Here is a 26,496-nt window from a genome sequence, read left to right as displayed (position 1 = left end):
ATTTTGCATTGTTGTTCAGCTTGACCTCGTGCTCACGGCTCGCTTGTACATTTTTGTGCGCATGCTGAAAGAACACGAGTAAATATCGCTTCAGCGCCGCCGGTGGTCAAAAAAACTCAGCAGGGAACCTGCACCGGTCAGCAGTTTGGTTGGTCGAGTGGTTAGTAAGGAAGCAGGTGAACTTGTGGCGGCAATAAGAAATTTATGCTGTAAATTTAAAAAAAAGGAATTTGAAGAGGTTTCACAACAAAGAGAATTGACGGAGAATTGATTATTATTATTTTTTTCTCTCTTTTGAGAATGACCTGCCTTCAAATCCTGGATAAAGTCTAGAAAAAAAAACGTCTCCTTGAAACCCAGAACAGAATTATTCTGCTCAATAATAATGCTGATGAATAAATATGACGCGGTCTCCGTGCGACTGGTTTCAGGTAACTACCGACCAAAGAAGAATCAAAGAATGAAAGAAAAAGTACGACGGCGAGCCATCGGTGTGAAGCACAGTGATAACGAGTACGGGAAGCACATGTGGCACTGTGGCTTTTAAAGAACAGCGTGCATGAGATCACTTGCTTTTATCATCCAAACACATTAAAACATGTCATCGGGGATGATGCGGAAGTCGAGGCTGAAGTCCGTTTTCCATCGCCGGGCTTACATGAATCGTATCAAACACTTCAGAGGGACTAGATCGTTTTGATTTTCTTCATGTGAGATCATAGTTGCAGTAAAACAGCATTTATGGTGTCGTTGCTGTCTGTTCATTTCTTTTGTATTCAAGGCCTGCGGACAGAACAGACCCACGACCGGACTTCTGCTGCATCTCCCCGCTGGAATATGATTCATAAAAAATATATCTGTATATATCTTTCACACCTTGAAGTAAACGGCACGTTTTTAAGGTGTGTGGTTTTTTTTTGGTTTTTTTTATATAGGCCACTCCGACAAAAACCTCCGCTCAGCATGGCAGCTTCCGTAAAATGGTTGTCGGATCTCGTTTTGGCAACAAAACATGAGGACTGTTCACGCTTTAACCCCGCAGGGCCGCCGAAAGATCGCGCTACGCCTCAGAAAACCGCCAAACTAAACCCCGGAGTTTACAACCAGCCTCACGTTTCATGATCAACGCCCACAAATCGGAGCCTGCACATGTTCAGTGTATTAAACTTCATGACTAATCAGGATTCACACGGTGGATTCAAAAGGGACATTCGGGGTAAATAGGAAGCAATTTTGCTTTGTTGCGCAATTCGTGGCCTCAAACTCGACAGGTTTTAGCTGTTGCTATTTTCCTTGGAGCGAAGTCAAGTACCCGAAGATGCGTCTTTCCTTTAGGTTGCACTGCCCAAAGTGATTTTTTTTAAATTTTTTTTTACTCGGAGTAGATTTGCCTCAAAAAAAAAAAAAAAAAAAATTGCTTCCCTTTCTGTCCAAACACACGTTAAGATTTTTCGTGGGTAATCCTGAAACAGTCGTGGATAGACCTGCGGTACGGCGAGGATTCGTTAGCGCAGGCCCGAAGGCGGTTTGGCCCCACTTCACTAGCACCTCAAACATCAGTCAGCAACTGTTCCAGAAGGAAGTTTAACAGGTTCTTAGCAGGTCAAAACTGCGACGGTACGAGTGCGTCGCGCTCGAAGGTGAAAACTGACGAAGCTAACATAGGTCGTTAAAAACACGCACGCAATAACATCAGCTAGTAGATCAGGAACTATTAAGAGTGAATGAACTGTTGATCGAAGGCGAAGACGGCAGCAGACTCTGGGCCGGTGTGGGTCGTATCCCAGAATTAAGCCGACGCGGTCTTCAAACCCCCTTTTGGTTCTTTTTTTTTTAACATCGGGTTTCCATTCAGTAAGACGACGATAGCATTTTCGCTGGTAAACGCTCAGCAACCGTTTTAGTTGTTTTTTTTTCCTCTCAGCGCCAAAAGAGGCAGCTGTGTTGCTCACGTACGAAACCAGAGCTAGCTATGAACGATTGAGGTAAATGAAAAAAAAAGAGCTCGATAAAATAAGCTTCACACAAAGGACATTCATTCACTGCAGCGGACATCACAGCGTCTCATGAGTTGGTCACATCAAAGTTGTCCTGCACCGATTCCCTGTCTCTGAACGAGTCCAAAACAAACGGACGTAATGTGACTGTAAATAAATGACACTTGGTTGAACTTAGTTTTTAAGACAAAGAAAAACTTTGGCTTTTAAGGAATTTTTCAAATCAAGTTATTTCCCACATTGATGCAACATCAAAAGATAAACTGGTTCTTTTAAATGTGAATTTCAGGCAAACAAGACAAAGCTGACACTGAATTTCTCTGATTTAAAAATCCGTCAGTGAAAACTTGCTCTTTTATTCTAATTTCTACTTTTCAGACTTTTTTTTATGAGCCTTCTCAGTGCCTTTTGGACGTAAACAAACCTGTTTTTTTAATCCCTATGTATTGGTTCACAATGTTACTTCTGATCAATCAATATCTAAGATAATATACTGCGTTTACAGTGTAGTAAGTATTTCAATTTAACGTCACGTTTTTTTTTGTTTAGACTTTGAAAATAGAAGTACGTTTAATTTACCATAAATGACACGTGAGAAGTTGACCATGGCGCCGTCTAACGCACCGACGTGTTGACGAGGGAGGACGGATGTTCAGTGACAGGGATGCCGCTGGGATCAACGTGGGAGCTCCTGGGATTTCAGCGGCCGACGTTTACATGCTAATCTATCGCAGACGCAGCTGAGCAGCAAAAAAACAATTAATAAAATAGTTATTTATGTGGTTAGATGCCCATTTTAACGGATATTTAATAACATTATAATCTGGAAGAAGTGTTTTCTTTGTGGCATTTTGGAATAAACATGGGTTTTTTTCCAATTCAAAAAAAATGCCTGAAACTTACAAAATGTCTGTTATTGAGCATTTTGGTTATTATAAGGGCGCCTGCCTTAAACTAAAAGTTTTTAAAAAAAAGTGTGTCATGGAGAGGAAAGCAAAACATGTTGAGACCCTTCATGCCATCCTAGATAAAAAAAAAAAAAAAAAAGAAGTGCATTATGTACATTATAAGCGTAATTAAATCTACGATAGCAACAGGAAGTGGAGACAAAACCGCAGAAAAGCGTAAGCTGAGGGGAAAATGGGAAATATTAACAGCGACCCCGAGGAGCTCAACCACTTAATAAATACATCAATAAATTAAAGACAAAGTAGTTTGTTTTTTCTCTGTCTGTCTGTGGCCGTCCTCTAGAATTTGAAACATCTGCCACAGATTCAGACGTCGCCCCCTGCTGGTCTGGGAGATGCAGCGGCGTCAGAGACGCAGCGTCGGGGTCCTACTGCCCCGACGACCGGGCTGCTCTCTGCTGCTCCAACATCGACCGGAGGGCAGGGGACAGCATGGTGGGGGACATGGCCGGGGTGAAAGGTCGTAAAGGGTACTGGGCGCCTTTGCCCGGGACGTAGATGCACTGGAAGTATCTCTGGCCTGCGAAGAGAGCAAAGACGATGACCGATGGTGACATTGTTAAAAAAAAAAAAAAAAAAAAATTTAAATACACAACAAGAGTAGCAGTCCTCTGGTCAATTCATGTATCCATCACTGACAATAAAATGTGAATGGCATGTTAAATTTCAGCATGTCTTACCTGATTTCTTCTTTTCTGTGATGTTTTCTTCAGTCTGGGGCTCTTTTGCTTTAAAAAAAAATAAAATAACCAAATACAAATTGAGACGTGGGAGAGTAAGAAAACAGAGGATGAGTGTCTACATGCATGTGAGGAGGAAGAAGAGGACAGAGTGGGTTTCATTCAGCAAACACAGTGATTATTTATTATTCTGCTGTTTCATTCTCCCGTTAAAGACTAAATTCAAAGTCTGTTTTATCAGAAAGCAAACTACCAAATATCGCCATGATATTCAAGATGTTTTTTGGACTTCTGTACTTTCCACCTGACATTTAGGAAAAAAAAACTTCTATTCAAATGTCATTTTTACGCAATGATAGCAAACTTGGTAAAAACTTCAATTTTCCACTAAGGAGCACGTAAATGAACATGAATGTTGTAAAGGAGCCGAGAGTTTAAATACAGCTGATGAACAGCACGTATGTACATGATCACTGTCATTTTCTTCAGCTCATAGCACACCACTAAATTTATTTTATAGACTGAAGTGCGTCTCATAGAAAACGTATTAGTTGGCGAATTGTGCAACAGAAATTGGACAACGTTTTCTTAAACCTGCGGTGCGGAGCTTTTGTCTCCCCCTATCTGCCAGTTCGTGTAATTACAACAATGCTGTCGACGCAACTTTTATGCCTCGAGGCTCTAAAAATGGTGGATAAACTGTAGATCAAGAAAACGAGTAAAAGCCCTGCGAAATGACTCGTTTTACTGTCAGAATTTGAACCGTCGAGTTAAAACTCAAATACAGAAGAATTTGAAACTGAAGGCTTGAACACAAGATGCATCTCGAGCAGGAACAAAAAAAAGAAAAGAAAAAGGGGGTCAGCATTATGGAACTAAAAGGTTTCAGCCTCCGTTTCCGGTGGGGCCACTAAGTGGGTGCACAGCTGAGGAGTGAAATCACAGAGTGGGAAGAGCTGCCAGCATCGAGTGAAGATTGACAAGGAAGCAGCAGTGTTCAAATCGGTGCTGCATTCATTTAAAATTGAATGATTTGTCATACTTTCTTTATTTAGTCGATTGATGAAGTTTGTAGATTTAGTTTTAATTTGAGTTAGCAAGAAAAAGTGAGTTTGGTTAAATAGAATGCAAATTCATACGTAAATTAAATGTTTTTTTAATTAGTAATTTTGTACATTTTCTTCTTTTTTTTTTAAATCAACCTGATAAACTCTGCGACGAACTTTGAACTCGGCAGGTTGGATTAACATTTGAAAGAAAGCTGCAGTCCAGATTTACCGTCATTCAGGTTAGCATGACGCTGCAGAAGAAGTTTTGTCTGGAGATTGAGGGAAGTTTGAACGTGAAGTGCGTTCGTTTCTATCTATAAAGTCTCGTACTGCCGCTTTAAATACGTCAAAACGGACGTTTTATCCTCTTTGGTGAGAAAATACAAGAACATATTGTAATGATTTATATTTTCATTAATGTGAGAGGAATTCAAACAACATTTGTCGGACTTGTAAAGGGAATGTTTTAATGCCCTTCATTAAACTGTTTCTCTAGAAACTGTTCAATTTCTCTCACCGTTGTCTATAAAACTGTGGTCGACTTCACTGGGAATTTTACGATGACTAAAACACACCATACAAATTCTGGTTGGTAAAGTCTCGAGAAATAAAACTCCCATCATTAAATGTCCTGTTCTGCATTTTTATGTTTTAAGCAACTTTTAAAAAAAAAATTTTTTAAATCGCTGCAATAAACCTCTAAACTTTACTTTTGGACCTCAGAAACAGGAGATGAAGAAAGTGTGGAGTTACTCGGAGCGGTGGGGGGGGTGGGGGAGGTGGGGGGGGGGGTGATAACCCACCGGGTGACTCAATAAGAACAGAACACTTATACCCTTTAATTTAATGTGTTTTGGTTTATGGATTTAATCAATCCGGCTAAGTATCATTGTTGTGTCACCGAAAAGGCTGTAATCCCCTCCTCACCCCCCCCCGTCCCTCCCTCTCCCCCTTCGCCCCCCCCTCAATAAATTCAAGGCAGCTTAATCTCGTCCCGATCAGCTTTAAAGTCAAATCACTCACGATGTCATTACAGTGAGCGTCTCTTCGTATTGAATGGACCCGGCGGGGGGGACGGTGGGAAAATTAACTGAATACCTCTCAGGCTTTATTACGGGACGCTGTCGGTCCGTTCTCTATCAACAACAAGCGATACAGCATGAAAATGCAAACGGTTAGTAGCACCTTCGAATTTATTTACGTAGTCTTCAACGTGTTTAATCAGTTCAGTCAAATGGCGAGTAGTAAATAGAAAAAAAAAAATACATCTTATCTGGATCACAGAATGTATATAAAAGTGTTCGTAGCTTCTGAAAATTGAGGCCGATGCGTATTTAAGCTGCAATACCACCGAGTGCCACTAGAGGTTGGCGCCGAAAAGCCTCCATAGACCCCCATATTCAACTCGTCTCAGAAAATTGGTGTTGTTAGCTAAAGTCGCTCCTTCTTATTAGTTTTCTGGAGGTCCATCTGAAAATAATCATAAATAACCCCCCCCCCCTCCCTCCCAGCTCGTCCAAATATGGTCACTTCCTACTCCAAACCGATCCGAACTAATAAGACGGCGACGGACAAACTCCGAACTCGAGGCTCCGTAACGGCCGTTCACGAACCGACGGCCGACGTCACTGCTGGTTGCCGCTTCGCCTTGAATGTGACCAAAAAAAAAAATCTTATTTGGGCTGTCGGTCTGAACGTCGCCGAAATCTCAACCGGTCAACGGAAGCGATGAAACCTCTTGACTGAGTCCGAGTGAGATCAAAAAAAAATTAAAAAAAAGATGGATGAATAAAACCGTCCGCATTAGATTTTAAACGGGTGTTAATAATCATCCCGGCAGATGGATATTAACTTTCATACTTACGTGCTTGCGGTGTTTTTTTCTCTTTATCTAAAAAATGTCGACGTGAGAAGAAGAGCTGATGAGTGTGAAATGTTCACAGCACATATTACTTTCTAACTCTTTTTTTTTTATATATATATATATCTCCACACCTTTGACAGATTTCTTCCCGGCCTTCTCTGTTTTGCCTGTGAAGAGACGAGACAGCCTTTATTACATCCTGCCAAATAACTCCGCGTACATTAAATATTCTTGCGATATCACCCGCCCCTCCCGGCGTGTCGCTGATTTTAGACCCCAAATATGCGTAAAACGGCCCGTTTAGTCGCGTCTCTTTCCCGAGAGGTGCGATTTCCTTCTGGAGGCGACGACGGTGGAGACGAAGCGGGTTTTACATGGACGTTTGCGTCTTTCTGAGAACTCCACCGCCGTGCCTTCTCGTTCTCTTTGACCGATGTCTATTTGACCCTCATTCTCAGAATTAAACTCGTTTCTCGTGCGGTATCTTTAAACCGCCGGTATCCAAAACCAAAACGCTCGAGCACACGTGCAAATATTAAAATATAAACGTACTTTTCTTCTCCGCCGATAATTTTGATCTCGTCTCGGCTGAAAATAAAATGTAATAGTTAGGCGCTGCAGGGTTTCTAAATGCAGATGTCAGATTAATGTGAGTCCGGCAAAGAGCAACGTGAAGCTGACCTGGTCCAGGTTTCTGCTGTCTGGCCGGAGAGGTTGCGTTTGCCCTCTTGGCATCTTCCAGCCTCGTTCTCAGCCTGACCGGCTGCACGCGTGGTCCCGGATCTGAATGTGTTCCAGTGGAAAAATTAAGACTTAAACCGGCGTTTTAATCCAACTTTGGTTGAGCAATCTGCATGAAGAGAAAGATTTCGACCAAGTCCCGAGATTTGATTTCTCAGCGAACTCGTGCACGGTCGGCGTTTTTTTTTTTACCCGTCTTCGCCTTCACTTTGCTCCTGACAGGTGGCGCTTCTGAAAGGAATCCAAAAAAAAACACAATTAGTTTCCAATCATCTCTCGTGTCACTGACACCAACGGGTGATTGACTTTATGCAAATGAGCGAGCGTCGGCGTGCGTGTTGCTACCCGTCTTCTCGGAGGCCGATTTCCTCTTCGGTCGTGCGGCTGCAGGCTCTGACACAACGAGCAAAGAGTCCGTGATTAGTGGCCTGAGCGATTTGTTTGTCTTTCGTGAAAGATTAGCTTCTCCCACGCTCCAGAGAGGACTGCGTCGTTCGATTGGATTTCATTTGTTGTTTTTTTTTGTAGAGATTACAAATTCGAACGCCCACGATAACGATGCCGTACTTTTCTTGGGAGCTGCGGCCGTTTTGGTTTTCTCTTTTACAGGCGGCTCTACGCAAAACAAACACGGCAACCAAAAACGAAACCACTCGCACGCGATGTTCAACCAAACTTGTGCTGCGTTCAAATGCGCTGGTGTTCACCGCGTACGCGAGAAGAGTCCGCGTGAACGGCGCCCTCTTGTGGTGCTCACGACATCGGATCTCGACATTTTCATGAAGCCTCGATTTTACGAGTTGTGACGTGTCGGCTGACGTTGACAGAAAGGTCAGAGGTCGTGGAAGCTCGTGTTTGATTGGATGTTGAGCTAATGTATTTGAATTTTAGTCACGTAGGGTTTGTCTTCGTAACTTAGATAAAAGCCTGCGTCTGAGGAACATGTTCATCTTCCCAACGGCCTCGTGTTTTTCCTCCGTGCCTTTTCCATTTCCTGCACGCTCGCTAAATTGTTAGCCTCTGCGGCTACGTCCACGTTCCCGTTGCCTAGCAACGGTGATTTCGCGACTTCGAAACCCGAACGCCCACGACTCCTCGCGTTTGTAACCACGAACTCACGAGTTCCATTTGAACATTATTCAACAGGATTTGTCATTTTTTCAACGTGTACATTTTCTTTACCTTTCTTGGTCGCTGCTGGAGTTTTGGTTTTCTCTTTTTTTGCAGCCGGCTCTGAAGCAACAAACACAATAAGAGCAGAGTGCATTTAGATGTGTTTTAAATTCACCAGCGAGTAAAAATGCAGAAGAGGCTGTTCACCTTTTTTTGCTGCGCCTGCTTTGGTTTTGTCTTTCGAAACGGCAGCTTCTACAATACAAACGAAGAAATGCGTTGAATTGTGTTGTTTTAATATTAAAGAGTGTGAATCTGTCTGTGCTTTCACAATAAAAGGAAAGCTCAAATTGCCATAGCAACGCTCAAGCGTACGGTTGTGAAAACACCAAACGAACTGACTGTAAATATGAATTACCTTTCTTTGTTTTCTCTTTGGCCGCCGCCGGCTCTGAAGGGATAATTGCAATAAAATGGCCTTTCACAGTTAATTTTCTTTAATGAACGCGTTCATAAAGCACATTGTGTCGTCGTATATCACTGTTATGTGCTGCTGCTGTTGGTCGTTAAAAGGGAAATATTACAATTAGCTGGCAAATGAGGCGTTTAGTGTATCCGGAGAAGCATACAGTACCTTTCTCTGACTCAGCAGCCTTCGGTTTCTTCTTTGCAGCTAAAGGTAGAGAAGATATTGGTTATTGTTTATGGCTCTAATTAAGAGAAGGAAAAAAAAATCATGCATATGAGTTATTAAATGGTTTGTACCTTTCTTGCTGGAGGCAGCCTTCACTTCTTCCTCAACGGTCTCTGGTTCTTAAAGGACAAAGAGTTCAAAATATTTTGTAATATTTGTCTTGCAGAGCAGTATTTAATTCTTTGTAAATATTTACACTCTTAATTATTTAGTCATATTCAATCGCTTAAATAAATGTATTTTCATAAAGTTTCCCAGGATTACGTTGGTAATATCATTTTTAAACCATTAACATTTTAGTAAAAAAAACGTGAAAAACGCCTCATCGAGGATCACCAAAGTAAAACAAAAGCTGTTCTCGAACCACTTTGTAGTTCAAGCATCAGGTTAAAATGACTGTAAGCGATACTAGCGTTGCGTTGTAGAAGTCTCAACACAGTAAAGTAGAAGTTTTATTTTTTAAATTTCTGCCCGAACTTTTTTTTCAAACTTAACCAGACTGCTGTCGTTGGACTTTTCTGGATCCTGGCTGGACTCTTGAGGCTTCACTGGTGAGTTAGCTTCCGTAATCGTTTGTTTGTTCGGTGGTGGTTTGACAAAAACTGTTGACTGAGCCTGCTGTGGCGATTATAGGCTGAAAAGGTTCATATTAAAGGAATCAAAACAATATTAGCTTTCCAAAGATATCTCACAGCTCAGGACGCTAAAAAAAAATCAAAAAAATTCAAAGGAACATTTTCAAGATGACAATTTTAATTGACTTACTTACTTTACTTACTTATTTATTGTTTTTTTTTTTTTATTTCATCCAAATGTTTAGTATACCGGAGAGAAATTTCATCAAAAGGCTGTTTAGAAAACAACAGTTTTTTTGTTCATTGGTCAAATTCAAAGTGTGTTTTTACGTGACTTTGATCTCTCAGGTGCATAAAAGTAATTTCTTTGACAGTTTATTCTTTATCCTGTTATTTGACATGAAAATATTCCAAATAAAAAACAGACCGCAGTATTGTGGCTTCAGAAAGTTTTCATCTGGTTTTAGTTCAATATTGATTTTTGCCACGGATAAGTTTTGAACCGCTCACCCTGAACTGGAGCTGCAGCTGGCTGAGCTTCAACAGCTGGCTGAGCTTCAACAGCTGGAGTGGGGCCCTCGGGCTGAACGGGAGCCTCTTGTTCGGGGGCCTCCGGCTGCACCGGAGGAGCCGGCACCGGCGGCGGATACGGTTGATAGTGTGCGTAGAGCGGCTGCATCGGCAGGGGGGGAGGTTGTTGGTAAAGAGGCTGCGGCGGTGGCGCTCCGGGATGGACGGGGTGGGCGGTCAGAACGGGAGCAGACGGAGCTGAGGAGAAGAAAGCCATGGTTTTTTTTGGTTGTTTTTTTTTTTAAATCTTTCAGCAGAAGAAAAAATAAAGTCTGATCGCACTGTTGGAAAAACATATAGCTGATAAGAAAACAGGGTAAATACCCGGCATGGTGGGAGGAGGGTACGGATTGTCCGTGACTACGTGATGAACTGAAAGATATAAAATTGGCATTTAATAGAGATCTGAAGCAGACAATGCGCAGTTGAGTATTTCAGTTCAACTCCAAGTCAAATGTCAAATTCCCTGACTATTCGCTGACTTAAAAGGTTGAAATTTCATGACATATAATGAACAGAAAAACATGCTGCCTTTGTGCTGACCGGACAAAAAATAGACACATTTCAGTTGCCACATGCCCTTCTGTTTGTGCCGTTGTTGAAAGAAATGAAATACATTTTGAAATCTTTGACTGTATATAAAAGTGTTCATAGCTTCAGGGTCTGAAAAACGAGGTCGGTGCGGAAGTGCCTTCAGCTGCAATACCACCGAGTGCCACCAGAGGCTCCATAGACTCCCGTTCAACGAGCCTCATCAAATTCTCATTATCTCGGTGGTGTTAGCTAAAGTCGCTCCTTCTTATTCGTTTTCCAGCGGTCCGTTTGAAAATAATCCCGTCATTAATTAGAAAATAGCCCTTAAATTTTTTTTTAAAAAGTGTTTTTGGGGGGGTGTGTCTGTTTGATTGACAGGCCTGTGGTGCAGTCAGGTTACAGCTATCGGTGGGCGGGACGTAGCATTCTCGGGTTTCCCAACCAGATCGAGTCAGATCCACCGCCCGCCAAAATATGATCGCTCAGAACTAGGACCACTAACGCTACCAAACATGCCCGCTGGTAATAACTGGCTAACTAACCTCATAACTACTTACATGGAAAGTAAGAAATGATAAATGGCAACTAAAATTTAAACATGCAAACAAAATTCCCCGATATTCAATGACTCGGCCTAAAAAAAATGAGCAAATTTCCTGTCTGGAAAAAGAGTTTTTAAAATTCTCTGAAATTCCCTGACCCGTAGGAACCCTAAATATTTTGTTACTCACCGTACCAGCCAGGTGGGGACGGGCAGTAGACTGGTGCTGGTCTGCAGGGCCCAACTGCAATGAAACAAAAAAACGTTAGTGTTTATTTGCGTACATTTCATGTAAGCATGTTGGCGTACAAACTAAATTCGACGTATTTTAACATTTTTTTCTGATCAACTTTGATTATGAAAGCGCTTTAAAGTTTCTAAAGGTTTTTCTACCTTCTTGCTCAGATTCTACGACTTGTTCTTGTTTTTTGGTCTCTGTAAAATAAAGAAAAAACAATCGGACTCTAGCTGCAGATTTATAATTTCCATTATGACGCAATAATGGCGAGTTGTTAGCGGCAGACTTACCTGTTTTAATCTTGGTCTTTTCCTCTCTCTTGGCTTTTTTGGGGGAATTTAAACACAGATACCATCAATTTAAATTCATGATGAAGTTGTGAAAAAGGTGCACCGCTCACGACACACTTTTTCAAACTCAGGACCGTTAACTGCCTGAAATGAATCTCGGTACCTCTGAGAGTGGCGGGAATTCTCCTGATCTTCCGGAATTTCGGCTCCAGAATCGCAATTCTGGGAAGAGCTGAATAAAAACGCATCAACGTTAGCTGTTGTTTATGACGTCACAATGAAGACAAACGATGATGAAACGCGTATCGTTTGCGAGACGGAGGTGATATGAAGGCGGTAATCAACGTTACCTTTCCTTTTGGACTTGTCGTCTGTTTTTACAGGTTCCCTCTCTTGGAATAGAAAATAGTAACAATGAACACGAAGGAATACGAAACAAATGAAAGTAAATTGACTTGGCCGTGCATCACAACGTGTGAATAAAGTTACTACTATTTATATACGTACAAATTCACCCCCCAATCCAGCCTTCAGTCCAACACATCTACTTCTTTAACTAAGAAATATATTTTTTTATTCTGAGTTCTTTCTGGTGGCATTAATGGGGGATCCCAATTTATTTATTTAAAAAAAAATTTTTAATCGTTACCTTTTTTCCGTCTCACAGCGGACACCCTCCTGGGAGCAACTAAAAAAAACAAAAACACACAAACGTCATCAAAGACGTACAGCAGCTACAAAATGGAGGATGAAACTCCGACACACACTTGTGGCGGTGACGTAATTCCACGACATACGAATCTTCATCTATTATGTTATATTGACGTTCGTATTCCAGCTTTAGCAGCGAGTTTTAAACGCAATTTAATCGAACTCTCTGGATACGATATGATTGGACACCGGTAAATACAATCATAGTCTGTATAGAAAAATGGACGTAACTTCCGGGTCTGAAAAAAATGAGGCCGATGTGCCTTAAACCGCAATACCACCGAGCGCCACTGGAGGTCGGCTACAAAAAGCCTCCGGCTCCGTAGACTCCCATTCAACTTCTCTCTTAACGAAATACGAAGTCAATAAAAACGAGTTTTTCCGGCGGTCCATCTGAAAACAATCCCGTCGTGAATTTGGATTTTAGGCCTTAAAAAAAGCGGTATGTTTGTCGGGTGGGAGGGGGGCGTGTCTGTTGGAGGTGGGCGGGGCGTAGTGGCCTCAGGTTCGTCCAAATATGGTCAATACGCACGTATCGAGGGGCTGCTTAGATACCGCTTCTCCACGCGCGCGTCAGTACACCGAACATACATACCGGTCATCGGTTGCTGGTCGTAAACCTAAAAGTAAAAAATAGAAACGCAACAATAACGTCCGTTACGTGACATTACAAGCGGGGCACAAACCTTGAGCGTCCGCGGGCTTGGCGTCTTTGGTCTTCGCCGAGTGCATGCAGGGACACACTGAAATCATAAAAAGCGTAACGTTGAAGCGACGCTTACAGAAACAATGAGCACGTCAGCGAGCGTTCGATGCCGTCGTCCCGGCGCTGCACCTGCGGGTTCGGTGGCCGGCGCTCCCTCCTCCGGCTCGTCCACGGGTTTCATCACGTCCGCCGTCGCCTTCCGCTCGTCGCCGTCGTCCCCCTCTTCGTCGAACTCCTCTTGCTCGTCTTCGGGTTCGTCCACGGAGAGCCGAGGCTCGGCCGATCGCGCTCCGCCTCCTCCTCCTCCTCCCCCGTCGTCGTCGTCGTCGTCCTCTGCGTCGGCGGGCCGGACGGCGTCTGGAGGTGAAAGAGGCGACCCGTCTTGATTCGGTGTCCGGACGGTGACGGGTCAACGGAGCTCGTTGAGCTGCGCCGCTTTGACCCCCCAAATCCAAACCCTCCGGTCTGACTTCACGTTTGAAGAAAAAACAAAAATTCCCCTCAAAGATATCGCTCTCGCTACACTGGGCATCGGTGTGAGGTCACGGTGACCTTTGACCTTTGACCTTTTAAACTCCGGTTTACGTCCGGCTTCCCTTCGGGTTTGTTCTGTTCGTTCTCTGTGAGCTTCACTGAGCTCCGTGCCACGGCTGAAATATCACGCGCTAATTCCCATTAGCGACTTCATTAAACATCGTTTGGCTTTCGTAAACACTCTTAAGCTGCTTTGACATCGGAGCGTCGTCTGTCATGACATCATCGGTGTCTCTGTTCGTTATGAAAACAATAACAATTCATCCGCAGTGTTGATTTGAGCTCAAAAGAAAAAACCTACAAAAGTGTGTAACTCGGCTCGCGTTGAAGAATGACTCGGCAGTTTTAACAGCGTGGAAACGACGACTGTGCGTTTACCCACCGGTTTGTTCTGGCTCCTCGGCCTCCTCTTCGTCACCGGCCTCTGAGCTGAGCTCGTCTCCCTCCTCTTCGTCGTCGTCTGCCTCGGTCTTTGTCGCCTCCCGCTGGACAGCGAGCGCCTCTGCGGCGAGAGCTTCGAACACAGACACACATTTATTCTCATTATTTGCTGATGTGAAGTTGATTTAAAATTGACACTCTCAACTGATGACATCATCTTTGGGTCGGACGCCTGCCGGCCAATCAGAATCGAGGTCCTCTCTGCGGCTGCTTTGATTCGACTTTGAAAATGAAATGGGAAAAAAAAAAAGATGCTGCGCTTCTGTACCTGCCAGCAAGATGTCATCAGCGTCGTCACCATCTTCATCCTCATCATCTTCCTCATCTTCATCCTCGTCTTCCTCGCTCGCTGAGGACTCTGATGTGACTTCGTCTTTGAGTTCATCTTCATCTTTACCGGCGTCGGCAAATGTTTCTTTTTCCTCTTCCTCATCGAAGGCGAACTCAAATGAGCTCGTGTCAACATCTTCATCATCATCATCATCATCGTCATCATCATCATCATCAGTCGTGTCGTAGGAGATGTCATCGCTTAAGATGTTCTCGTCATCTATTTTCAGAGCAACATCGTCATCATCTTCATCGCCCAGGACTCCGCTGTCTGTGCTCGCATAGGGAGGAACGTCGTCCTCTTCCTCTTTGTCATCGTCATCTTCGATGACATCATCGGGTACGTCGTCCTCGGCTTCCTTGAGGTCAACGGGGACGCCCTCGTCAAGGTCGCCGTCAAAGCCGTCGTCTTTAAGATCTTCGTCCTCATCGTCTTCCTCATCATCTTCATCGTCCGCAAAGTGTTCAGAGGACCCGACAGAGATGGCCTCGTCTGATTGGTCCAGATCGTCATCATCATCATCATCGTCATCCTCGGCAGCTTTTATTTCTTCCTCAAGGTCTTCGTCGTCTTCGACAGCAGGCAGAAGAGAAAGGTCTTCCTCCTCTGCTGGTTTATCATCATCATCATCATCTTCCTCATCCTCAATAGCAGCTGCGATAGGAGGAAGATCAAGATCCAAGTCATCGTCGAGGTCTTCCGCCATGGCATCATCGCTGTCCGATGTCGCAACACCCTCAGCCAATCTGTCATCTTCATCATCTTCATCGTCGTCGTCGTCCTCCTCCTCCTCCTCGCTGGAGAGAAGTGCTGATTCTGCGACATCCGAGGAGTCAGTGAACGCATCGTCACTGCTTTCATCTTCGTCGCCTTCGTCTTTGTCATGGTCTTCATCACGCAGAGGCCCGTCTTCATCGCTGTCGTCGAGGGCGATGGGCGCGTCAGATTCAGAGTCGGGAGACACGGCCGACTCTTCATCCTCAGAGGTGGAGATAGGTTCAGGAGAAACTTCTTCATCCTCATCATCCTCATCCTCATCCTCAGCATCAGCAGCCACAGGTTCCTCAGCAGGCTCTTCATCATCATCTTCATCAGGAGCATCTGCCTTCTCTTCTTCCTCCTCTTCATCGTCATCATCCTCAGCATCAGCAGCTGCAGGTTTCTCAGCAGAGTCTTCATCATCGTCATCATCTTCATCAGCAGCATCTGCCTTCTCTTCCTCCTCCTCTTCATCATCATCGTCATCATCTTCTTTGTCCACCTCTACCTCTGCTGCCTCCTCCTTCAGTCCGTCATCATCATCATCATCATCAATATCTGGTGCAGCTGATATTGCTGCCTCCTCCTCCTCCTCTTCTTCTTCCTCCTCCTCTTCATCCCCCTCTTCCTCAACTCCTACTGCCTCCTCCTCTTCCTCCTCCTCCTCCTCCTCCTCCTCTCCCTCCTCATACTCTTCCTCCTCCTCCTCATACTCTTCCTCATCATAATACTCTGCGTACTCCTCCTCATACTCCTCTTCTTCCTCTTCCTCCTCTGGTTGTTCTTCCTCTTCTGCGTACGCCTCCTCCTCCTCCTCCTCCTCCTCTTCCTCTTCCTCCTCCTCAGCGGCCTCCACTTCATCTCCCTCTTCTCCCTCCTCCTCCTCCTCCTCCTCCACAACTTCAGCCACCGGTGTTTTCAGCGTTGCTTGCATCCCTATAACTGCAACAAACACACCGTGCTTGCTTTAATTAATTAATTAATTAATTAATTAATTTAATTTTTGCAGCATTTCTATTCTTTAAAAGAGGAAATTGAAATTAGAACATGGCCGCCCTCTCTCTTGGAATAATCTTTAATCAAAACTGAAACGGCCGAACGGTTACTGTTAATGTCTGAACATAACTGATGGAGACTACATTTCTTATTAAAACACATTGAGGTCCTGGAGTACAAATAATAATGAAAAATAATAAACAATAATCACAGATAAAATAAGAAAGAATTATCCGGTAGAAGAAAGTAAACGAGAGGCACCGACCTTGACTTCGTGATGGTAGAAATTCCCCTGGAGCATGGAAAGACGAACAAATGATCAAGATAACAACAACAACAACAACAACAACAAATAGAGTTTCAACTGGAGGAAGCGTGCTTCGATTTGGACACACACACATTCACACGCCGTTGTAGTAGAAGTGTAAAAGCTCGGCGGCCGCGGTTAGAACAGGAAGTTAGTTTGAACAACACACAACCTGCTGCTAATAATAATAATGAGAAATACCACACCGGTTTTACTGCCTCCCGTTAGTCTGATGTCAGTCTGTCGTTATCTGTTGGATTAATGTTCCCAATCCCAGAAATGAAGTAATCGAATACCTTTGGCTTTCTTACGCTTCACCTCCACTTCCTCCTCCTCCTCCTCCTCCTCCTCCTCCTGCTGCTCTTCCAACCATCGTAACTCTTTGAGACGGTTCATAGATGAAGTCAGCTTGAATTTGCCACCACGATAATCAAGTCTATCAAGTGACATGTTGTCACCTGGATTCATTTCAGTCTCATAAAGTCCATTTTAACCCTCCTGTTGTCCTCAGGTCAAAACGACCCGCAGCTGTGTTCAACCAAGTTCTATTTTATTTCTATATTTTTATATTTTTTGGGATCATTGGTGATTATTCTTTAAACAAACCCCCACAGCCTCCTCGTCACCAATGATCCCAAAAAATATGAAAATGAAATAGAACTTGGTTGAACACAGCCGCGGGTCATTTTGACCCGAGGACAACACGAGGGTTAAAAATACCAAAAAAAATCACAATGGCATCGTTATCCAGTCGCTCCAGGATTTTGTGACTGTTGCGATCAAAAATATTTGATTTTTAGGCGAATAAAAATCGGACAAATGCTCCCGCAAATATTGCGGAGTTTGCGAATTTTGCGTTAATTATTGGGATCGCAGGATTTCCTGGAGGGACTGATTATCCATCTTATGCATTTTTAACTACTGATTAATGTTCACTATCAGACTTCGGCCTCATAAAGTCATCTCAAAAGAAAATGCAGTACGTGTGCCGTTCACTGTAAATTTAGATTTTTCATGCACACTGACAGCCGAAATGACTTCTTCTCAAAGACAGCATAAAAACAAAGAAAGAAACAACGTTAAAAAAAAATAAAACAGCACGCGTAATGCAGCGCGGCGTGAACAAGAAGTTCACGAAGCAGACGGCGAGGCTTTTTTTTTTTCGTTTCTCATTCTGCAGCCGGAAACGGGAAGTCGAGAGTACGAACCTTTTTTCCTCACTGCGTATAGATTTCCTAGAGAAGAGGACAGAAGAAGTGAGCGAAGAGCTTCGAGTTTTACGAAATGCTCAGCGCTCTCGGACCGAGCGTACCTTCGTCTTCCTCGGGAGCGATCAGACCGGCAGTGAATTTGAATATCAGACCGATCACGTTCGTCGATTCCTCCACGGCATCGTTCACCGCCTTCATGGGGTCGGCGCCGATCTTGGCGAGGCCTCCTGGCGGAGCGCGAGCACAAACACACCATGTGGTTTACAGTCTCTCTTTGGTCAGTGTGACCGAAGTCGTTTTCCTGTTTGTTTTTGTTTGTTTTTTCTTGACCACAGCCAAACAAATCCAATTTCAGTAAGAGTTTCCGAACTCTTACTTTTTACATTTCCTCGAAGCTCTCATTCATCTAGACCGAGGAAATGTCAGAAAACGTGGACTCTGTAGCGAGGGGTTAAACTGGGATGGGACTACATCTCAAATCTGTATTTCAAGTATTGATTACAGGACCAAGAGTAACCCACCTTCCAGTTTAACCACCAAACATGGCCTTCAATAGAGCATATTGCTGTGCAAAAAGGATTTTACTTTTTTTTCATCAAGTTATCATTTGTGCGTTTAATCAAATTTTTTCCTTTTAAAGTTCAATCGGATTTTTGCTTTCAAATAGAATCTCAAAATTTATACGTAAATGTTAACGTTACGCTAACATTAGAACCAATATTCATTCAGAGGCGGTGCAGGGAGCTTTCCAAGAGACGACCTGTCCTTTAATGTGCACTTGTTTGCAAGACAGAAAACATAAAATTAATTTTGAATTTTACCTGCACACAAATGAGTTTTGCTTAAATCCTGAAATGCAACCAGATCCACACCAAATACGAGCAAAAATATTCTTTGGGAAATATAAGAAGCGCAGAAATGCAGCAAAACAAATACAGCAAGCTGCATTTTAAGTACCGAGACAGAAGAGCTCGATTCATCTCAGCTTGTAGATCGAATATCTGAAAACACTGACGTTTGCCGTGAATCAAATCAAGCTCATCTGAAGTTCAAATATTCAAAAAATACTCTTGTTGGTTGTTTTGTTTTTTGCAATATTTGAACCCGTTTTTTTGACACAGAAATATGCAGAGACAATAAATAGGAAAAAAAAAAAAAGCTAAACATAATATAACACACATCTACTCTTCATAACACGACTCTACATCCAAACACCTTTAATCGTATCGATATCAAGCATGACGATGGTACCAAACAGAAAGCAGCTCCACAGGACTTTGCAACATTGATGGCCGATATTAGCAGTCAATGTTACGTAATTAGTAGTTTGTTTTTTATAAGCGTCTTTAGGGAAAAGCTTCTGGTCTGAGGGGTTAGTAGCAGATAAGGTGCCTTGCCTCTACGCCCTGATTCCTTTAACACCTTCCTGACGGCAGGAGGTGGGCGACCTGGTTGGATGAGAAACACAGTGGTAATAAGGAAAGCAGTGAAGGAAAGGAAAGGAAAGGAAAGGAAAGGAAAGGAAAGGAAAGGAAAGGAAAGGAAAGGATGTGTAAAATGAGGTATTTCTGTGCTGTCACGGCATGATGACGGTGAGAGTTTTAGACCTGCGACATGTATTTTAATTATTACTGTGACAGAATGAGCCGAAGAGAAGCTTCTTTTCAAATCAATGAACACATTGATTCGTCCTCGGTTTCAGGATGAAACTGTAAACATATGGAAGATATGAAATTAGCGATATCGCTGTGCAGGTGGAAATGTTGCAACCCGTTATCAAGGCAAAAGCGTGAAATAGACACGCCCGGCCACCGCGGCAAAAATGTGAAATAGTCATGCGTTGTAAGCGTGAAATTTACGACTACGTAATTGTCATGTGATGCGGGAATCATGTGACCAAGATCACTAAACCCACTCATTTGCTTATTTGTAAAAAGTTTAAGTTTCCTGTAATCAGGCAGGAGGTTTAATTTTCCGTTCCCTACAGTAATGCGTGTAACTTTCACGCCTTGACAGCACCAAGCGTAGCTATCTCACGTTTTTGATGTGGTGGACGCGCGTGTTTATTTCACGCTTTGCAGTGATACCAGGCTGAATGCGCGGCGTTTCAGTTTCTTGGGTGGTTTTCTATCAGTTTAAGATGAGAATGATATGAGATTGTAGCAAATGAAAGCGTAATGAAGTAAGATGTTTATGACGGGGTTAGAAAATCGAGTAGAGCCGTACACAACAGAAATTAATTTAAAAAAAAAAGTTTTCAAGCATTGCTTTTTAACATAACCAGGAGGAATTGAACCAATGCTTGCAACTCAGTGATGTTACGATTACAAACGAAGAAGTCAAATTAGTAGGTTTTACACCAGACCATGAGAGTCTGCTATCATCTATAACACAATGTGCTGTAAAAAGACATGAAAATATAATATGACAGTAAAATGAAGAGAAAGAAAGATGAAAAAAAAAAATCCCAACATCTGTGATAAAACAAACAGACTCAAAAGGAAACAGAGGGAAGAAGAGGAAACGTTTCAGCCCACAGTATCTGTTCAGCCAACCCCATCTCAGTGCAGCAGTAATGAACTGTTTGCAGGGAGTAATGAAGTGAGATTGCTGATCTGCTTGGTCAAATAGCAAACTCATTTATCCAAAGCAAATTGTACTAAACTCATTTTTGGTTTGCACAAGTGCTTCATTAACATTTTGACTAGATGTAGTCCTTTTTGTCCCAAACTAATTCTATGCAAGTGAACGTGAGATTTCTGCCTGCGATGAAGACATGTTTACTTTTATCTTGAGGCCGTCTTTAACATGGATGTTGCGCCACTTAGCACAAGTAACTGGAAGCACCTGCAAAGTCATCATTTTCGACACATGGCTTTAGATTACAGAAACGTTTTGTCAGTCATCGATTTCTGTTTCTGTTAGATAAAAAAAAAAATTCTTCAACTATTTCAAAAAGGGTTATCTTTTAGTCATAATTAATAATAGCTGAAACAAAATTCTGGATTTACATACACAACTGAAAATGGTGGAAAGGAGTACTGTGAGGTTAAAAGAAAAAAAAATTATAATTAAAACAAACAATGTGCACTTTTATGGAGAGGGTGGGGGGGTAAAAATACATCTCTCAAAAAGTATAGCCCTGTTTTCCACCTTTGTGATGATGCATTTCTCGTAAAATTATGTTTTCTCATAACTCTTTATTTTATTTAACACATTTTAGTTTATGTAACAAAATAAGAATTTGAAAATGTAGAAAAACAAGACTTAACCAAAAAGCAGTGGAGAGCTTTAAAAAAAAAAAATAAAAAAGACAGCCTGCATTGAGAAAAATTTAGCATAATACTTTGATAAACTGACATATTATAACTATTATACTCATTTGGCACCCAGGACTCGAAATAATTCCCAGATCAGGCTTGAATCAGTCCAATGAGCCGTTATTGCCCCAAAGTTGCCCAAAAGTTGCTAAGAAATCCTCAATATTCTCAATAGAAATGACGGCTGACGGCTTCGTAAATTTTTTTTTTTTTTTTAAAGTACTTTACCTGAAACGGTCTTGTAGTCCATCAGATCGAACATGATGACGAAGACACAAGACCACGTGATGATGAGAGCCAGAACCAAGATCCAGGCCAGCGGGGAGCTGAAGGTCGAGTGGAGGTCATCGGAAAAAGTTTTCTTGGACGAGCGAGCGGACGACGACCCGGCGTCTCCGCTTTTACCGTCGATGACCAAGGTGGTGGTGGTCGACGACCGCGCTGAGGGACGAGATGTGACAAAACCAGGATCAGATCAAATCTGGACATCTCTTTTTACATTTTAAACCCAGTAATGGATAACAATGGGTAGAAAAACAGAGCTAAAACTACTTCAGTCAAAAACAAAAAAGGCCCTTCAATAAATACTACGATTCCAGGAAGATTATAATGTCTCGTTTTAGAAAGTGGTTGATTCAACTTTAACGGTAACTTTCGTGGCGTAATATTTCGTCAGCCACATTTAAATCAACAAGGACGGGCTAAACAGTAGAAACGTGTCTCTAATGCAACAAAATTCAACAGCACAACAAACTAAAACCACCAAGTTAAACCACGCTGGCAAATAGCTACAAATTTTGTTTCGCTGAATGATTCCGCTATCGAAACGAAGCTTTTGTGTAGTTGAGGACACAAATCTGTAAAAAAAAACAAAAAAGTTGTATTCCCTGTTGTGATGGGATCACAAACAATCAGGAAAAACACATTCATAAAATGTTTTTTTACCAGCTCCTCTCCAGCGTTCTGTAAGGATCCAATTTTTTGGGGCATCAAATTCCCTTCAAGGGGGTGATTTCAATAAGTCACTTATCTGTTAGTATGCAAAGATGCTTTAGAAAAAAATGCTGACGTCAACATATCGTCGGTTGAGTATTTTCTGGTATCTTTGACTCCTTGTTTGTTTCTTTTTAGACCTGCTTCTTTGCCAAATCATTGCAACGTCTGGTATGTTTTTTTTTTTTTTTTTTCCCCTTTTAGCTACGACGTGCACTTCAGCGTCAGGGCACCGCACGGGACATAACTTTTTAAGGTAACGCGTCTTGCCTGAATCTTTGTCCAGCACCATTTATAGCCAGAAGGGTCAAAACAAATACGTTTCCATTTTTTGCTTGCTTCCCACCGACCTCAGTCCTGCGTGGTCTTGTTATTAAAGCTTTCTTAATCGGAAACGCACGCAATGCAGTAAAACACAGCAGCGCGTCATTTTCGTTCTGACCCCCTTCCGTAAAGACGCAACGTAACGTCTTTGTTTTGCCTCGTGTAAACGGTTCAGCCGCCGACGTCACTGACTGTGTTGTCAGGAGAGCTTCCGACCACCTGTCGGCTCTCTTCGGCTCGCTGTCGGCAGCTTCTGCAGGTTTCTCTGTTACTGCTGACTCGGACGGCTTAGCAGCACTCGTCTGAACACACACACACACACACACACACACACACACACACACACACACACACACACACACACACACACACACCTCCCTCCGTCGAACCTCTTTACTGTGATTCCAACAGGTCTGTTCAAAATGCGAGTGACTTGCACGTGAGGCCTTTTCCAGTGGGACCGGTTGCGACGGCGCTGTGATTAAATTCAGTGTAAAAATGCCAGCGCATCCCGAGTAGCCTTCTCAAAGCGCAGCTGTTGCTCCTCTGCTGAACTTGAAGCAGAAGCAAAATCACTTCTGTCTTGGGAAAACAACACAAAGAAAAGCACGGTCTTTACGACATAAATGTTCGAGTAATTTATCGATTCATTTTGTTATTGTGTCGTGCGCAGATATTATGGCCGGGCCGAGCGGGCTGACAAGATTTAACAGAAGAGTAGCCATATTGATTTCAAATATTACTAAAAGAAACCGTCATTTACATTTTTTGGTTTCCTAAACGTTAGACACAAAGGAAGCCGACCTGTAACAAAACTAAAACAACCGTACATTCTGTCGTCATCATAGCACCAAATCATTTTACTTCGTAACACAACTTAAGGAACGGTTTTAAGTCATAAGGTTTTTCCAAAGTCACCTGTCGCTGGTTCTGATCAGTATAATTCAGTTTTATTAATATGGAAGCAAATTACAACACATTATTATTTCAGGGCACGTTTGACCTCCTTACAACATTATACAGGGGAACCCAACAATTCAACAATTGCCACATGAGCAACAGCTGAGAGGAAGAAAAAAAACCGCCCTTTTTAACAGGAATAACCCTCCAACAGTGAGGGAGGAAAAACCCTTTTTAACAAGAAGGAAAGCCTCTGACAATAGGAAGGAAAAACTCCCTTTTGACAGGAAGAAATCTCCAACAGAGGGAAGTGAAAACTCTCCTTAAACAGGAAGAAAACCTTCAAACAGTGGGAAAAACTCCCACTGATAATTAGTTAATGTTTAGGTCTTACTGCAGCTTTTCTTTTGATTCATTCAGTGTGAAACATATCCGTAATAATATCTTCATCTGGTACTTCTGTCAGGTCATATTTGTTTTTATCTTCCTGGTTTTGTCGTGTTTTGAAGCACAGCAGCAAACCACAAGAACATTGGCACAACATGTTCCCTGTTGACCCCTTTGACCCCCCCCGACCCCCAAAGTCGCACCAACAAGAAGAAAAAAAACACCCGAGTAAACCAAAAAATATCTGAATTAAATTGTCGTGACATTTTTCTCTACATATTCATGGCGTCTAGTTTCCATCGCTGTGAGCTCTTCTTCCGAGGAAAACCTTCAATTCAGATGTCAGGGGGACGCTCGAGATTATCTGGGAGGGGGGGGAGGAGGGAGGGGGGAGGGGGGACGACCTTCATGGACATCATCACTGGAAATTTAAGCATGATTAACTCTCTCTCGCCACTTGGAGACCTCTGTTGACCACCACTTCCCTAAACCCGACTCTAAATGGAGCGATCGTCCATCCGCACACGATTCCTCCTTTTATGGCTGAACCCGTCACTTGCCGCTGCTCCTCGCCGGGTATCCATGACGACCGGTCAGGTCGCGTATTGGGTCAGAATACGATGGGGAAAGTGAAGTCACAACATTTCCTTTAATGAGCACTCGGGGCTTGAACCTTTTTCGTGATCTGGACGGTTGGTTTCCTCGTCTCTAACTCGTACGAGTGGAGCGTCTGCGGTAACGTTTGGTGTTGACGCTGCAGACTGAAGATTTATACAAGTTTAAGATTTAATAATCGGGATGAGGAAAATGTCCCCTTTTTTTTTTTTTTTCCGTTTTACAGTCCTTTAGTCTTCTCTCTGCTCTCACAGCCATCAGTTGACCTCCACAAGTCTGGTTCATTTCCATTCGAAAACGCTTTGTAAACACTTCTATAATCACTTGACTTCTATTCACCCAGGTCTCATAACTCCCACAATAACTCTTAAATACAATTGCTGCCAAAAAAAAAACTACAGAAGAAACTACGTGTTTATATTATATTTCCGGAGAAAAATGAAGCAACAAGATCATCATCCAAAACACTTCCCTGTTCGGATGTCTCTTGCGTCAGGTGTCTTCCTTTAAACATCTAATTTTACGATGTTAACTTCCTTACCTCATTGGTATCCATTTTTACATGTTTTAAGTGCATTTTAATTTCAAGTTCATTTTTAATTAATAGGAAAAATTTGATCTTTAACAGGATGCCAACAAGGCGACTCCGCCCTCGTGATTGTGTGAGGTGGAAGACATCCAAGAAGAAAAAAATATCTTTTGGCTTAAGTAAGTTTTAACCCCATTTGTTTTTCTTGTATTAAGAAGATAATTAACAAGTAATCATGAGATTAAGAGCGTAGACCGTTTATAAAAGTGGACGTAGCTTCCAGGTTGGAAAAATTGCAGAAGTGCCTTAAGCTGCAATACTACCGAGTGCCACTAGAGGTCGGCTCCAAACACAACCTCTGGCTCCATAGACTCCCATTCAACTTCTCTCATTTCCTGCTCGACATGTGTGGAAGGTTGGAGGTTTCCCATTTCTTCTGTTGCTCACTGAACGCACCATGCCCCGAGGGCTCATAGGTATCGTAGTATTTACTGACTGCCACACCTAAATTGACCAGAAACAACAAAAGCTGCCGGTTATCATGTGAACCTGCAGGTTTTTGTCACGTTACAAGGAGAACATTTTTCGCTGTTACGCAACAATAAAGATATTATTTACGGAAAGACCTCTAATTGGAACGGAGAATCGGAGAAAAGCCGGCGGCCCCGCCCACTTCACCGCTGCATGAAGGTGCAAGTTGACCCATGGAGCTGTCAATCAAGTCCACGCGGTGCAGATCAGCCAGAATACATAAAACAACTTTTTTTTATTTTTTAAAAACACCTGTAGACAAGAGCTGCAGTTGTTTTTATTTCATTATTCGCGGACTTGAAACTGACGTCACGACGACATCAGCTGACGCGGTTCCTTTAGCGTTGATGCCGACCGATCCTATACGGTTCTGTAGGTGTCACACGGGGCCTTAAAGCTGCATTGCAAATAGCAGATACGTGATAGCGGTATATTTTTAGGTGCTTCCAATCGTGAACCCAGCAGACAGCAAAACACCAACAAAACAAGAAGCAGCTTGGTTTTGCCGCGGTGTTGAGTTGCGACGATACTTTACCTTCAACCCCCTCGGTCATAGTTTCACAGTAAGTTCCTGTTCCGGCAAAATTAATCCTTTTGCGTGCAGTTTTATGTGGCCGCGAAATCAAACATTCGTGGTAAATTCTCAAACTCCTCCGCACGGTTTAATCCCAGCGTTTAACTCCAATTTCCAAAAATAACAACAAAAAAATCCCCAAAAAAGGAAAAAAGCGTCACCCGAGCAGCCGGTTGCTGAGAGGAAAGAACCCGAACCCGTCGGCCTCCACCGGTAACTCTACACCTCTTCTTCCTTTCCCACAACGTAAATCTGCATTTTTTTTTTCTTTCTTCTCCTCCCCCCCCCTTTTTTTCTTTTTCTATTTGTTCCAGAAGTCAGAAAGTCCTGATGGGGTCCCGAATAGATTTGGCAAAAGTGGCTCCGGAGAGATCCGACTGACTTCTGTCTCCGGTGGATGAGGCCCCGGGGAGACCGAGTCGAGGTGGTCAGTGTGTGTTTGCCCTTTTTTTTGGCCCGGCTTTGGGGCTGGG

General features: G+C 42.8%; 1 protein-coding gene across 12 annotated transcripts; it reads right to left on the bottom strand.

Annotated features, from left to right (window-relative positions):
* Positions 1 to 1,816: 1,816 nt before the first annotated feature.
* On the bottom strand, positions 1,817 to 26,496 carry LOC138636938 (serine-aspartate repeat-containing protein I-like). Of its 12 annotated transcripts, XM_069725261.1 has the most exons (32): positions 25,985 to 26,496; positions 21,399 to 21,611; positions 19,248 to 19,298; positions 17,952 to 18,077; positions 17,848 to 17,874; positions 16,598 to 16,624; positions 14,515 to 16,278; positions 14,188 to 14,319; positions 13,401 to 13,628; positions 13,252 to 13,308; positions 12,504 to 12,542; positions 12,205 to 12,246; positions 12,018 to 12,086; positions 11,855 to 11,887; positions 11,720 to 11,761; positions 11,517 to 11,570; positions 10,576 to 10,623; positions 10,192 to 10,449; positions 9,178 to 9,225; positions 9,047 to 9,085; positions 8,831 to 8,863; positions 8,620 to 8,667; positions 8,482 to 8,532; positions 7,867 to 7,914; positions 7,645 to 7,692; positions 7,492 to 7,530; positions 7,240 to 7,341; positions 7,111 to 7,146; positions 6,690 to 6,725; positions 6,559 to 6,585; positions 3,646 to 3,693; positions 1,817 to 3,485 (listed from the first exon to the last, which is right to left on the bottom strand). In XM_069725261.1, exons 1-32 carry the CDS (start codon positions 26,001 to 26,003, stop codon positions 3,334 to 3,336), a joined length of 3,984 nt encoding a protein of 1,327 aa, XP_069581362.1. In that variant the 5' UTR covers positions 26,004 to 26,496; the 3' UTR covers positions 1,817 to 3,333. The 12 variants fall into 12 exon arrangements, with proteins under 12 accessions (XP_069581362.1, XP_069581363.1, XP_069581364.1 ...); XM_069725262.1 differs by lacking the exon at positions 6,559 to 6,585; XM_069725263.1 differs by lacking the exon at positions 7,111 to 7,146.

The sequence above is a fragment of the Brachyistius frenatus genome, unplaced genomic scaffold (assembly GCF_029030835.1).
Source record: "Brachyistius frenatus isolate BFR_SWC_R1_liver_20210118 unplaced genomic scaffold, ASM2903083v1 Contig_418, whole genome shotgun sequence".
NCBI classification, from domain to species: domain Eukaryota; kingdom Metazoa; phylum Chordata; class Actinopteri; family Embiotocidae; genus Brachyistius; species Brachyistius frenatus.
The sequence above is the reverse complement of the archived record's forward strand: the minus strand, read 5'-3'. Positions and strand labels throughout refer to the sequence as shown.

What these genes read in the sequence shown, in the direction of transcription:
- LOC138636938 (XM_069725261.1), bottom strand. An exon ending in ATACGCAGTGAGGAAAAAAG is followed by an intron (nt 16,625 to 17,847) that starts GTTCGTACTCTC and finishes TCCATGCTCCAG; the next exon opens with GGGAATTTCTACCATCACGA. An exon ending in AGCAGGCGCAGCAAAAAAAG is followed by an intron (nt 8,533 to 8,619) that starts GTGAACAGCCTC and finishes TTGTTGCTTCAG; the next exon opens with AGCCGGCTGCAAAAAAAGAG.